The sequence below is a fragment of the Alligator mississippiensis genome, chromosome 1 (genome assembly GCF_030867095.1).
Source record: "Alligator mississippiensis isolate rAllMis1 chromosome 1, rAllMis1, whole genome shotgun sequence".
NCBI classification, from domain to species: Eukaryota; Metazoa; Chordata; order Crocodylia; family Alligatoridae; genus Alligator; species Alligator mississippiensis.
In genome coordinates, this window is record NC_081824.1 from 343057555 (window position 1) to 343070822 (window position 13268).

Sequence of the window (13268 nt, forward strand, 5' to 3'; positions counted from 1 at the left end):
CAAAGCAGCTGTATGGGGGCCAGAACTGGGGGTTGGATATTCGGGGGTGGGGAAATAGTGGCAGCGTTATTTGCCACCACTCCCCTACAACCTAAACTCCAGGCTTGTGGGGAGCCCTGCGGGCTGGATGATATGGCCTTGTGGCCTGGATCTGGCCCACAGGCTAGGATTGAGCACCCTTTGTCTAGATGAAGCTGACATTGCCTGCTAATGGTTTGCTTGCTAACCATCCTCCTGACCTCCCTGGTTTAACAGTCATGTATACTGTGTGGTCTGCTTAAATACTAACTGCTCAAAAAAGGAAGATATTATAGAATGACAGGAGGGTTACCTAGGACTGTAGTATAGTACTTGTACTTTTTAAAGAAAAATGTAATACTTGCTATGGCAAGCTGAATGTCTTGCACAGTAAGTGCTATAGCAGACTATACCCATAGTAAGAGAATATGCTTATAAAGACATTTCTGGCCATGGTTTGTAAAAAGATCAACTCTAGCGGAGACACATAATAAGCAAGATGTGCGAAATTGCTCAGAACCCACAGGTCCTGTTTTTTATAGAATATACTGGCATATCAACAGAATTCAACTTCCTTTTAAAGGCTGAATCAATATTTAAGTCAAAGGCAGTAATTCCATTGATCTAGGAGCTCCTCTTCTTACCATAGGCTGTTGATTTATTTTTTTGGAATGCATTCAGTTTCAAATCTTAGTCACAGGAGCATAGAATGTAATGAACAGAATAATCCTAATATTATCCCTTCTTTACAAGTAATGAATGTTAAGACCCTTGATAGCAGAGAAGACCCCATAACGTATGTAGTACAACTGTCCTTCATTCCATTCCTTTTTGTAATTTGTGTGCTTTGATTTTTAAAGTTGTCCCCATCTAAACTTTGCTGATAAAGAGAAACCACAAAATGCTCATATTTTCACTTCACTCGCTAATATTTTATTACGATTTTCTTCATTCGTAAGTACTCACTCTGAGCTCTAAGCATTTTCTGAAAAATTCAAATACATATGCATGATTTGCAAAGCACCTGAAGATTTCCAACCAAAAGCTGTAAGAATGCATTTTCAAAGTAATTTACAAAAAAATTGAAAATGAAAGCTGAATTCCCCAGAAAGATAACTTCCCCTTTTGATTTCTTAGCAAAATGACAAATAACAAAATAAGCATCATTTTAAATTGGGAAGGCAACAACATTGATAAGGAAGCCTCATAGCTCAGAGGAACAATTAGTAACATTGAGCGATACTCAAGATCTCTCATGAAAGTTGGACCGATCAACCTAAGGACTGTAATTTATCCAAGTAGAAGGAAATTCCCACATTTAGTATCCATTTTTCTTGTAAAACTGGGCTCGTGCAACTACATCATTGGCATAATCATTGTGGGTTGTGCCAATATCCATATCAGCATAAGTCTGGACATTTCGAGGTCCTGCATTGTAGGCAGAAATCCCACCTGAAACAAAGCATCAGAAGTGTAAACACAGACAACAAACTAAACAGTCTCTCTTAGTTTGTAAGAGCTTTTGGAAATGTCTGAATTGTTCTCTTACTGTGTGTATCTGATTAGACTGAGGTTGTGTGAACAGAATGTATAAAATCCTAAATTCACTCAAAAATCAGGATTTGATGGTTTTACATTCACAGATACCAGTAGCTGTGTGAAAATATAGCATGCATTTGGCTAACCATGTTCAAACAGGAGGCCTCATTCTTCATCCCACACCACACTTAATGAATGAAGACCTAATAACCTTGTCACAGTCATTTTCAGGGCTGAATGAAAACTATGGTGGATGAATATAAAAAACATGAGCATTAACTTCATTCTTTTCCTTTTTCTGAATCTCTGTGCCAGTACTGCATGCTGCAGTATAGCATAGACCCTTGAGCTAGCTATAAATGAGCTGACCTGGATATTAGAATCAATCTATATCTAGCAGCACAAAGCTCACTGGATGCTAATTTACTCTATTCCATCTTTCATGTTACCTGCACAATCTTGTAATTCTCTCGAGATGTATCTATAGTTTTCAAAACGATTACACATCTACAGAGATTCAGAGTGAGATGCTGGCTATGTTTAAATAAATGCTAAACCTCCCTTTACTTTCAATGGCTTCAGGATAGTACTCATAGGCCATGTCTACATGAGATGCTGACTGTGCAGCCATTTAGTATTTGTATACACCAGAGTTTCTGAGAAGTAGAATCACCAGACAGCTTTTTTGTGATGCTGACCACGCATTAGCTCATTACTACTGCACAGTAGTGTTGCATCATGTTTCCTGCCACAGGACACTACTGCACAGTTGTCACAGGCTACTGTGCAGTCAGCATCTCATATAGATGCAGCCATGGTCAAATAGTTGAGGCCCAAATAACAACATTAAGGGTGCATCTACATGTTCATTACTGAACTTCAGGTAAGGTGCATTAAATTAGTACCTCCATTATGTGGTACTAGAAAGGGGAGCATTAGCCTATTTTAATGCACATTAGCAGAAGAGCCCATTGTTTTGTGATGCTTTAGTGCACATTAAAATAGGGTAATGCACATTAATTCTTTATGGATTTAACTATTCCTCCTGCAGTGTTGGAACCTCAAACCCAATACTGTACTAAAGGAAGGGAAAACCAATGTGAAACAGATGTATTTAGTTTCACTGTCCAAGCTCTGAGAAATCAGGAAGCAGAAGAATTGCATCAATGGTGAAAAGCATGAGAGATTCTTGCATAAGTTCAGTAATACAAGGAACTTAAACGGGATTTGTGTCTTAGGATTTCCCTTGTCTCATAGCCTGAATATATTCCATACTTTACCTTTCAGCTGTTGTTCTTTAGTCCACCTTGGGAACTTTCTCTGGATTGTCGTAATCATTTTCACAAGGATTTGTGTGCCTTGAATGAGATGAGCTTCGGAGTTCCATGGTCGAGTAAGTTGAGGATAAGACCGTCTATCAATCTGGAAGAAACCAAGCTAATGTTACTCCTCCAAGGTACAAGATGATAAGCTAAATCTTGTATGCAACCAAGTACCTATGTAACCTTGTAACTACAATTTTGGCCTTTACATGCAGTTTTCATTCTATTTAGCTATCCTCACCCCTGCATTTCCCTTCTGAGTAGGCTCATTAGGCTTCATTATGTTTGCATAAGTGCCAGTAGGAAATAGAAATCCCTGGCACCTATATAATTCCTATTAAGTCCAAAGCTTTCATCAGAGATGCTGGAGGAGGGTTTGATGATGGAGGAGGGTCCTGATACCTTTTATTTTAGCCACAGAGCCTGCTAGTTTCTAGGCTTCTGGTCACCTAGATGGAATCTGAAGTTATATTTTTCTCTTTCTTAGTAATGTGTTTTAATCACCAGGCCATGGGCCAGGCATCGTCCACTGCTTCCCTCCTGAAGTTAGCCCACCAAACAATGCATTTAATATTCACTGGGTAATGCCAATCAACAGGAATGGAATTGTTTCTGTCCCAATGGGAAAGGGATCAGGGCTAGAACTTAGGTCTCCCTGTGCCATGTTTAAGGCACTTTTCTGAGAAGCAGGAGATAGAGGCCCAAACCCTTTGGGTGATTAAAACCTATAATCTAGAATGCCTCCCTACACAAGTGTTTTAACCACAAGGCCATTGGGCTAAATGGTGGGAGGGGTTTGCTCCTCCACATGGGTTCTGGCTAGCATGTGTATAGGATGATCCTGTTCCACCACAGGTAGAAATAGGATCTAAATTTGGCAGAAATGCCAAGAATTTCAGTTAAGTAGCTATATTAGTGCCACTTATGCATGTAAAGGTGAGATAAGACTTACCCCAATAAGTTTAGGCAGTTTACTGCCCTTTCAACGGATTCAACTAGCTTTTATTGTGTCAAATCTTTATCAGAATGCCCCATGATCTTCTCTGTATACTATGTTTTCACTACTAGATATTGGCAGTGCTAACAGAAGAGGAACTGTGCTCAGAACCCAGAAGTTCACTTTTCCAAGTGAGGGCCCTAAACACTAAGCTGAAGTCATGCACCTCACATACTGTGACTTGGTGAATCTTGAATAGAGAATGCAATCCAGCCCCACCACACAATAGGCTGGAGGCTTAGGGGGTTAGGTTTGAAGGTGGCAAAGGTTTGAATCCCCCGGAGCAGAATTGGGAATTACACTCGCTTCGTGGGGGAGTGCTCTAACTACTAAATTATATGGAAAAGGGGCCACGTCCTCTCCAATCCTTTCCTTTTGTGGTTTAAACGAAAATGCAGCTGTCACTGCCTCAGCTAAACATGTTATGAGTATCCTTCCTAGATTGAGGCCTTTTGGGTGGAGATAGGTGGAGGTAAGTCTAGCTGTTGCATTATAGAATCATATAAATTAAAGGCTGGTATGGACCTCGAAAGGTCATCGAGTCCAACCCAGTAGATACCACTAGACCAGGGGTTTTCAATAAGTGTACCTTGGTGGCCGGACACAGAACAAGGAGTGGGGATGGCGGTGCCCTCATGTGGAGCAGCGACAGCACAGGGTGGTAGGTGGTGGTGGCGGCCACCACATGCAAGCTTCCCCTTCCCCCCATCACATCCAGCTAGCTGGACAGCACCTGTGTGGCCCACAGAGGGGTGCCACTGCTCTTGCCCTGCCCCAGCCCTGCTTCTGGGAGGCAGTGGTGTGGGGTGGTAGGTGATGGCGCTCCGTCCCTGCCCACTCACATGGACCCACTAGGGCCTTCCCAAGTGCTTCCAGGGTTACACAGCCCCCCAGTTGACAACCCCTGCCCTAGACAATGGGGGTGAGATGGGCACTGAGGTGCTCAGCTCTGTCAACACTAAAGTGTTTTTGGGTGTGTACAGAAGTGGAATATTACATGTCTCAGGACCTTTTAAAATCAAACCCTGAAGTACCCATTTACTTAAAGAGTTCCAGAGCTAGGCAACACCTGAGTGGGGGAGGGTGTTTCAGTACAGATTTCTGTACAAAATTAAACATGCAGCTGGTGACCAGAGGTTTGGGAAGCTGAAACCAATGGAAAAGATCAAATGTAAACTTAGTATGATGAGAATGCATAATCACCTCGTTGCTTCATGTAAGGCTTTCACCTTCACAAATGCTGCCACCACAGAATGGACTGTCTGGGTGGCAGGATAAAATGCACAGGCTCTTAAGGACTCTCTTTAACCTCCTAAGACAGTGGTTTTCAACCTTTTTTCATTTGTGGAACCCTAAAATATTTTGAATTGAGGTGCAGACCCCTTTGACTTGTAAGTGTGGATATTCACATATTTTTGATTGATTGTAATAATCTTTTATGGACCCATTGGATGTACCCTGTGAACCCCTTTGGTGTTTGCGGATCACAGGTTGAAAAACACTGTCCAAAGAGGAATCAACACTTTAAAGAAGCTTGCTTACAGATCTCAGGTGTCCCTTGTGCCAGTGCAACATGCTGCTGCTGCCACAACTATAGTTTCTTTTAATGGTATGGACATCAGCAGTAGCTGCACTATTGAGAAATAAGGCTGTCTTCTTGCCTATAAAACCCATCTGTGCTATCTTATTCTAAGATTATTGTAAATTACACACTTGCATCAAACCAAAACCATTTCTCCTTTCATCCCAGCCATCGTGGGTTAGGGCAGCTCCTGCATGTGACTCTCTAGAGATGATGCCAGCAATCACAGCTGGATCCACGCACAGTTTTCTGCCAGCACTTTTAATGATGCCTTTATATTTATTCATTCTGGTTAGGTCCCTCTCAGCAATCTTTTGAGAAGCTGGAACTCCTGTACAAGTAAAGGTTTTCATTTAATTAATTTCAGAACTATTTGTCACCCTAGGTAGACACTGTATGAGTTAGGTTGTGCATTTTAACTTATGAATCATGTATAGTGTCAAGGTGAAAAAGACATGTAACTTGAAATGATATGGAAAATGGTGCTTATCTGTATTGTTGGAGTCAAAGAAGAATGGGTATGGATTTGCTGGGGAAGTGAAGGGGAATTGTGCACTGTCTTTGTGGAGGAACAGACAGCACCTGAGACCCTCTAGGCAAGGATCTTGTCTGCAGACAGAAGGATGAAGCAGAAGTATGGAGGTTTACAGTCAAAAGGGGGACCCATACTCTAACAAATGGTGGACTTGTATACCTCCAAGAGGCATTTGTGGGAGAGGAGGTAGTAATCCCCACACTTGCATTTTCCCCTCCTTTTTTCTTTTGAAGGTTCAACATCAGCCCATCCTGCACTTAGAGAAAATCCTATAGGGGTGAAGTTACACATTACATTGAAACCATACTAAATGTATGGCGTGCTAATTAGTATCAAAGTTAGAATGTGCTGTGAGCATTTGCATGTTAAAGGTTAATACTGTTTTTTGCCTGCAGAGCTCAAATTTGCCACTAGAGGGCTGGCAAGCAGGAGTGTGATTGATTAGTAGCCGGGACACCTGGACTCTATCCCTGCTTAGGGGGAGGGATTAATGGGGGGTGGGAGTAGTGCACCCTGGGATGCTGGAGGACTGTTATTTTGCTCACTGTAACTCTATGGAGCAGACTGAAATTACCCTAACACAAGCTAGGGAGCATGCTTAGCACATGTTAATGAGCTTTAACATGTGGACACTTGCTTTAAGTGCCCTTAGTAAAGAGTGCAATGTGTAACTTCATTCCTAGTTAAATCAGGTCTCTGTGTTAAATCCTATTTTATTTTTGGAGCAATCAGAATAAGGTGTTCCTTCAAGTTTACTAGCAGTGCCAGTAATGACAGTGATGGCTAAGAAAGATGGGAAACCAGGAATTTCCCAGTCAGCTCCATTGCTGATCTACTGCACAGCTTTGGGGTGATCACTTTGGTTAAATTTTATAATTCGGGACCACCTAGAGCTTCGTCTTCTGAGGTTTATGGCACTCTCAGCACCTTTGACTTCAATTTGAGGTTTTTTGTCTGACTGCTTCAAAAACATAAAAAGGGATCAGAAGCTGCTGATATAAAAATGGACTGTTTACTTTCTGGATCAAAATGTATCCGTTGTTTAACTCTTTTAATGCCAATGGAACAACATAATTTTGGTAGTTGTCCCACAGGTAAAAACAGAAAAGGATTATTTTTGCTAGAGGAATATTATGAGTTCAGTGACCATAATAATTTGAGGGAAATCTGGGATGGAGTGGGGCAGGGTGAAGGGTAGTATCAACAGTCTGGGCCAGGCAGGACAGTGCATGCATGCCTCTCCCCTCCTCATGGATCTCAAGAGTGGGACCAGGCACAGACATAGACTGCCCCCCCCCCGCCCCGACTCCACCACTCCCAGAACGGGGCCAGACAAAAACTCTGCAGCTCCCCTGCCCCTCCCTCCCCCCAACATCCCACTCTACTGCACAAGCGACTCTGCTCACAACCCAATGGAGTCCAGACCAGGGACCAGCCCATTGGCTGGGCTCCCTGGAGAAAACTGAAGTAAAAGTCCCCAGATTGGTGGGGACCCACCCACACATGACTCAGGAACTGGGCACAGGTTCCCACCGATCTGGGACTTTTGTTTCAATTTTCTCCAAAGGCTGGGATGCTGAGACAGCCTCTGAAATCTGGGACTGTCCTGGCTAATCTGGGACATATGGTCACCCCAGTCATAAGATTTAATCAATTAACCCTTTTTTCCATGGTTGGAAGAAATCAAGAGCTGTGGATTACAGTGATCACCCTGTATTCTGAAATGAGCCTGAAAACACAATCATACTCACCACAGTATATTAATCCTTCTGATCTTGCAGTTTGACAAGACGCCCCAGTGGTATCAACTCCATTTATATTGCGATAGCATCTAGACTGACTGAAGGAAGTGTCTGAAAAGTTAAATAGAGACATTTTACATTTAGGAGCTTTTGTGAGCAGGAGTAAAGCTAAGAGAATTCAGAGTCATTAACCATACATACTCTGTTTAAGATGGAGTACTCTGTATTTCACAGGTCTCGAGGAGCTTGCCAGCCAGAAATGATTGCCTCTACTGAGGATGAAATTCTCTTCAGGACTTCACCCTCAGTAGAGATGGATGAAATGGATCTTTCACTGTGTTCTCCAAGAGGCCAGGGATAAAAGCATCCTGAGCCATACCCAAGTACCTACAAAAGGACACATCCTATGTCCCCATTCTGCAAGCGTCCTCTAAGTACTTTGAGCTCCATCATGTGATATATTCTAATTTTCTAATTCTAATTTCCATTAACTGTTGATGCCCATTCCCTATGCTCATGTACACAGCTAGGATTTGTGGAAATATTAATGAAATGTACTAGGACAGGGGTAGACAACATTTTTTGGCCGGAGTGCTGAAAAAAACACAATATCTACCATGGAAGGTGCTGGAGTGCTGACCAGCCGAAGCCTGGAGCAGCTGTTTGCAGCCTCCCAGCTGCAGCCAGGCCCCAGAGCCCGGTCTGCTTGCAGCAGGGCTTGCAGCCTCCCAGCCGCCTGATGGGAATTGCCTGGGCTCCGTGGCTGGCAGAAGCTTCTTAGAGCTTGGGCTGGCATTGGTGTGCCGAGCAAAATGGCCTTGTGTGCCATGCTCAGCACATGTGCTGGGGGTTGCTGACCCCTGTATTAGGGTATAGACAAATGAGCAAACTCAGGAGAGGTATTAGGAGGTATGGAGTTTGCATGAAAAAAATGATGCGTGGTAACTGGTCACATTCCTTGAATTATCTCTCAGTAAGTGAGGGTGCAGATAGAAGTGCAGGTCCCTGCTGTAACTGAGAATGCTTTTTAGGAAGTGTTCTGAGTTGCAATGATCCCCTGGAACCAGCTGAAGTTCACTGTTGGCTCCAGGAGGGAGAGGAATCTAGCTGCTGGCTGCCAGCCTGCAGCTGGTTTCCTCTAGCAATGGCCCCTCCTCCCTGTGAGGCTGCAAAGCTTTCAGAATGGGAAGGGGGAAAGGGAGTAGAGGGAGTTAATTCTAAGGGTTCCCCAGCTGGCCCTGGGGGGGGGAGGGGATTGGAGCCCCCCCCCCCCCCCCCCCCTTGGGAAGACTCCAACACACCTGCTCCATCCTCCAGTGGGGGTTGAAAAACCCCCAGACTGAACTCTCTCCACTCCCTTTCCTCCCTCCCATTCTGAAAACAGCTTGAGGCTGGCAGACAGAACTTACAAAAGATGCTGTTTTGAAATGTCTTCATCTGACCCCTCATTCAATGAGGTGTGAGATTTTCACCCAATCGGCCATTTTTTAAGCTGTCTGCACCCATGCACATGGGTGGCTGGTGCCTCCCAAGTCGGGTGGAGGGGACCGGGGGGGGGGGGGGGGGGGGGACACCAGATGGCTGATGGAGGAGGGGAAGAGGTCCCCAGTGTCTGATCACGGACTGGGAGGGAGGGGTCCCTCAGCAGCTGAGCACTGCTTGCAGAAACACCAGCAGCAAAACTGGCAAAGCCAGAGTGCACTCCCGCCGGCACTTCCACTTTAGAGGCTGGCACGTCCAGGGGGGTACATGGCCAATCTCAGGGGGTGCATGTGCATCCGTGTACACCCCCTATGTGCTGCCAATGGCCTTGCGCTTGTGTTTGGTCATGGTTTTAAGCCACCTATTGTGGCCAGTTCAGGCAAAAATTGTCACTTCTGTCTGCACCTGAGTTTTACCAAGTCAATTTACCCCTGAATCAGGTTGGGCTAGCTTGACCTCATGTAGCTTTCACTTTCTGTGGGGTAACTGTGGGCATAAAAGCAGTTATTATCTGTCAACTGTTCAGTGATAAGCCTTTTCCAGGTCTGGTGAACCTTCTTTCAGCCAAGTATTTGCTTGTAACCTTGATGTCTTATGTGCCCCAAATCTCTTTACTCAGTTGTCATGTCAGAAAGTTCAGTGAACCAGAGATTGCTCCAAACTGACCAATAAAGGCAGTTAGGCCCAGAATGATCAGTGGCAGATGCATGCTGGTGGTTCTTCTTAAGCACAGAAGAGAATCTGAAAAAAAATCAAAAGCAGCAAACATGACAAAAGAAAGGCCTTGATATGTCCTCTAACTAAATATGAATACTTGTACACCATTTTATGAATAATTGGATACTTTTCTTGACTGAATGTGCCAATAGTGAAATAGAAAACAATTCTATGGCTTGGTGTATGGGTAGCCATGACAGAGACCACAAGAATAGTTCTGCCTTTCCCTGACAGAGCATACAAAGAGTCCAGAAGAGAGAGGAGAGAATAGATGTGGAATCAAGCTTTAATAATTCAACCTTGTTGATATTCTAATTCCTCTTCCTACTTGTCTTCAGAACTATAATCTCCAAGAATATTTGATATGGAATTAGTATGATAAACTGTTTTAAGAATTACCAGCTGCTGTTTCCCCTTCAAAATTGAACCTTGAGCCTCTGCTAGGGTGTCTACAACATATTTTGATGGTGTTTATTATAGCTTATGCCATATCTGTGATCAGGGGCAGGATATGATCACTTTCCACCATCTGTGTTAGCCCTTTCTGGCTGTAATTTTCCATTAAGCCTATTGCATAATGAAGATCTGTTCAGGAGTGAGGACTGCAGCCTTTGGCCTTCTATTACTGCCTATCAAAATGTACTGATGTATAGACTGAAGACTAGCTCATATTCTGAATTAGGTCAATTTTTTACTTGCTTCCCTTCACTTTGTATTTTGCCCAAAGATTGAAGTTTTGAGGGGCTTTGTATATACAAGAAGAATATATCCTATTCGATCTAAAAGTTAATGTGATCTCAGAGATGATGAAATGTGCAGTAATGTTTTCTAACCAAAATAAAATCCATCCGGTATCCATATGGGAGCTGGCAAGGAGGAAAATTATTTCACAATTCCAGTTTGCTGTGACTCGGATTTCAAATCTCAGTTCTTTCTTTTCATTGGGGGTCTCTCTTTCCACATGTTTCTCTTGGTTCCCCATCTCTTCCCTAAAAAAAAAAGCTGGTGGCAAAGTCCAGAACAAAGATAAAGAATTCCTAACAATGTTTTTTTTTTCCCAGTCGTGTTCTGGTATCCTAGACTGTTCTCCAGAGAGGAGACATGGGCTTGTCTGGGTACATGGGCTTGTCTTAAAGCACTTGAAGAGATTTACTTAGCTTAGACACAGGAAGCTGACAATGAAAATGTGCCTCAGAAGTTTTTGTATACCTGCACTCCAGGTGAAAATGACAATGTGGGAGACGTTTATCAACAGAGAGTACCAAGAAGGTAAAATTATACTGATCGAGGAACAAAGGACCTATCCTGCAGTTTTAGGACCTGACTAACTGAATCCTAAAGACAGTGATTTGTTTCTTTGAGAAAAATCTCAGAGAAGGGGTTGTATAACACCCAGAATTAGTCTCTGAGAAACTAGAGCAAGCAAAGGAAGTCACCCATCCAAACAAGAATCTAGAATACTACAAAAAGAATGTCCTGAGGAGGAAGTACATTAGACCTGAAAGTCAGAGACTCCAGCAAAAAACAAAGAACTGTTTCTGCCCACCAGCAAAATCCAGAATAATGCTGAACACAGGACAAATAGCAAAGTAGGCATAGACTTATTGATATGGACTGGAAAAACTAGGGCCCAACACAGCTCCATTTAAAAAAGTGATTATTAGATCGCCTTCCAAGGATAGACAGAGGAGAAGTACCTTGTAAACAAACCTGTATATGAAACTCAAATATAAACAACATGGTTTTGGAAAAAAAAGCAAAAATCAAACAAGCTAAGCAATTTCCATGACAGTGGTGCTACTTACATGCTCCTACTGAAAGAAGAAAGGTGCTGGTAGGCAGGCGGTCAAATAGTCAGTGCTGTAGAGTTTTTTTTCTGCATCTCCCAAAATTGGTGGCACAAGATTGCACATATTTGTACCTGCTTTCCCTCTTTATTGCTGCAATTGTCAGCTCATTTATTTCTCAATTTTAGCCCCAAAATGTTCAAACACCTCTTCTGCACAGGGTTGTGGTTTATTATGCCATCCTTGCTTAACTGGTTTATAACTGACAGTTGAAGGTTGACAAAACCTCCCAGTTTGTGGAGCGTGTGTGTGTGTGTGAGCATATGGGGGGGTGTGCAGTCCCCCCCCCTCCCCCCCCTCCATTGTGCACAGCCCTTACCATGGCAGCAGCAGGTGGTGGAGCATTGGGGTGCACCCTTGGGGTGCTTATGGCCCATACAGGAAGAGCCCCCTGACAGCGCATGGCTCCAAGAGCTGCATGTGGTAGCAGTGAGTAGGACCATGCTGTGCCAGTTTCATTTCATGGGGCTCTTGTTGGCTCACGTGCAGCTCTTGGGACTTGCATGCTGCCATGGGGAGGGTCTGCATGATGAAGCCAGTGGCCTGGCCCTGCTTCCTGCCACCATGTGCAGCTAGGGGTAGGGACCAAGCTGGACAGGCTCCATTGTGTGGCGCTCCCTGCTACTTCTGGGAGAGTCCCATTCTGGACTCTGCACTCCTGGTGCCCCACTGATCACAAGTCCTGTGCTTCAAGCTCTGCACTCCCACTGGCCCCGGTCCTGTGCTCCCTGGTCCTGCGCAGCTGCAGCTTCCCCCTGGCCACCCCCACTTCCCTACCTGCTGCCCGGGGCACTGCCCTCTCCTCAAAAAAACCTCCAAAACTAACTGCTCGCACCTTCCTTGACATGACACCATGCCTCTCCAGGGAGGCCTATCTCATAGCTTGAGAACCACTGATCTAAGACAAATCAGCCTCCTTTTCAATCAAACAAATACTTCAAGGCGTAACAGATGAATGAGAAGGGGGGGGCACCCTAGAGCAAGAGTAGGGTGAGGTTTGTGTAGTCACCAGGGGGTGTCATGGCCACTCCTGGAATATGAACCTTGCTATGATCAGATTAATAAGGGAAATATTAATTAAAATCAAGCAGTTGTATGCAAGTTTTATTTAACTAGTTTTTAAATATTTAAGTCTATATTTGTAATCAAATAAGAGGCCAAGGTAGTAGCATAGAAAGGAAAATCCTTTTATAAGTGCTCTATTATTATGTGACAGATCATTTGGAGAGGTAATGTCCTACACATCTAGTGTCTTGTAGGTAAAATCTTGCAATTAACAGAGTGACTCAAAACACTTTGAAGTGATTAAGGGAAGATGTAGGTTCAGATGTGAATTATAATTTGAGGAACAGCATACGTTATATGTATACATATAAACAACAAATTATACAGGTTTCCCTCGCTTTGTGCGGGTTCTGTATGTGCAAATTCGCTCTTATGCGATGACCCTTTTTATACCATAAATTCATTATATGTGAGGTAAATTC

General features: G+C 43.6%; 1 protein-coding gene across 1 annotated transcript; it reads right to left on the reverse strand.

Annotated features, from left to right (window-relative positions):
- Positions 1-928: 928 nt before the first annotated feature.
- On the reverse strand, positions 929-11847 carry LOC102563224 (lysozyme g). Its single transcript, XM_059720983.1, has 6 exons — positions 11740-11847; positions 9884-9958; positions 7745-7846; positions 5590-5789; positions 2838-2979; positions 929-1470 (listed from the first exon to the last, which is right to left on the reverse strand). Exons 2-6 carry the CDS (start codon positions 9924-9926, stop codon positions 1337-1339), a joined length of 621 nt encoding a protein of 206 aa, XP_059576966.1. The 5' UTR covers positions 9927-9958; positions 11740-11847; the 3' UTR covers positions 929-1336.
- Between the last annotated feature and the right edge of the window lie 1421 nt (positions 11848-13268).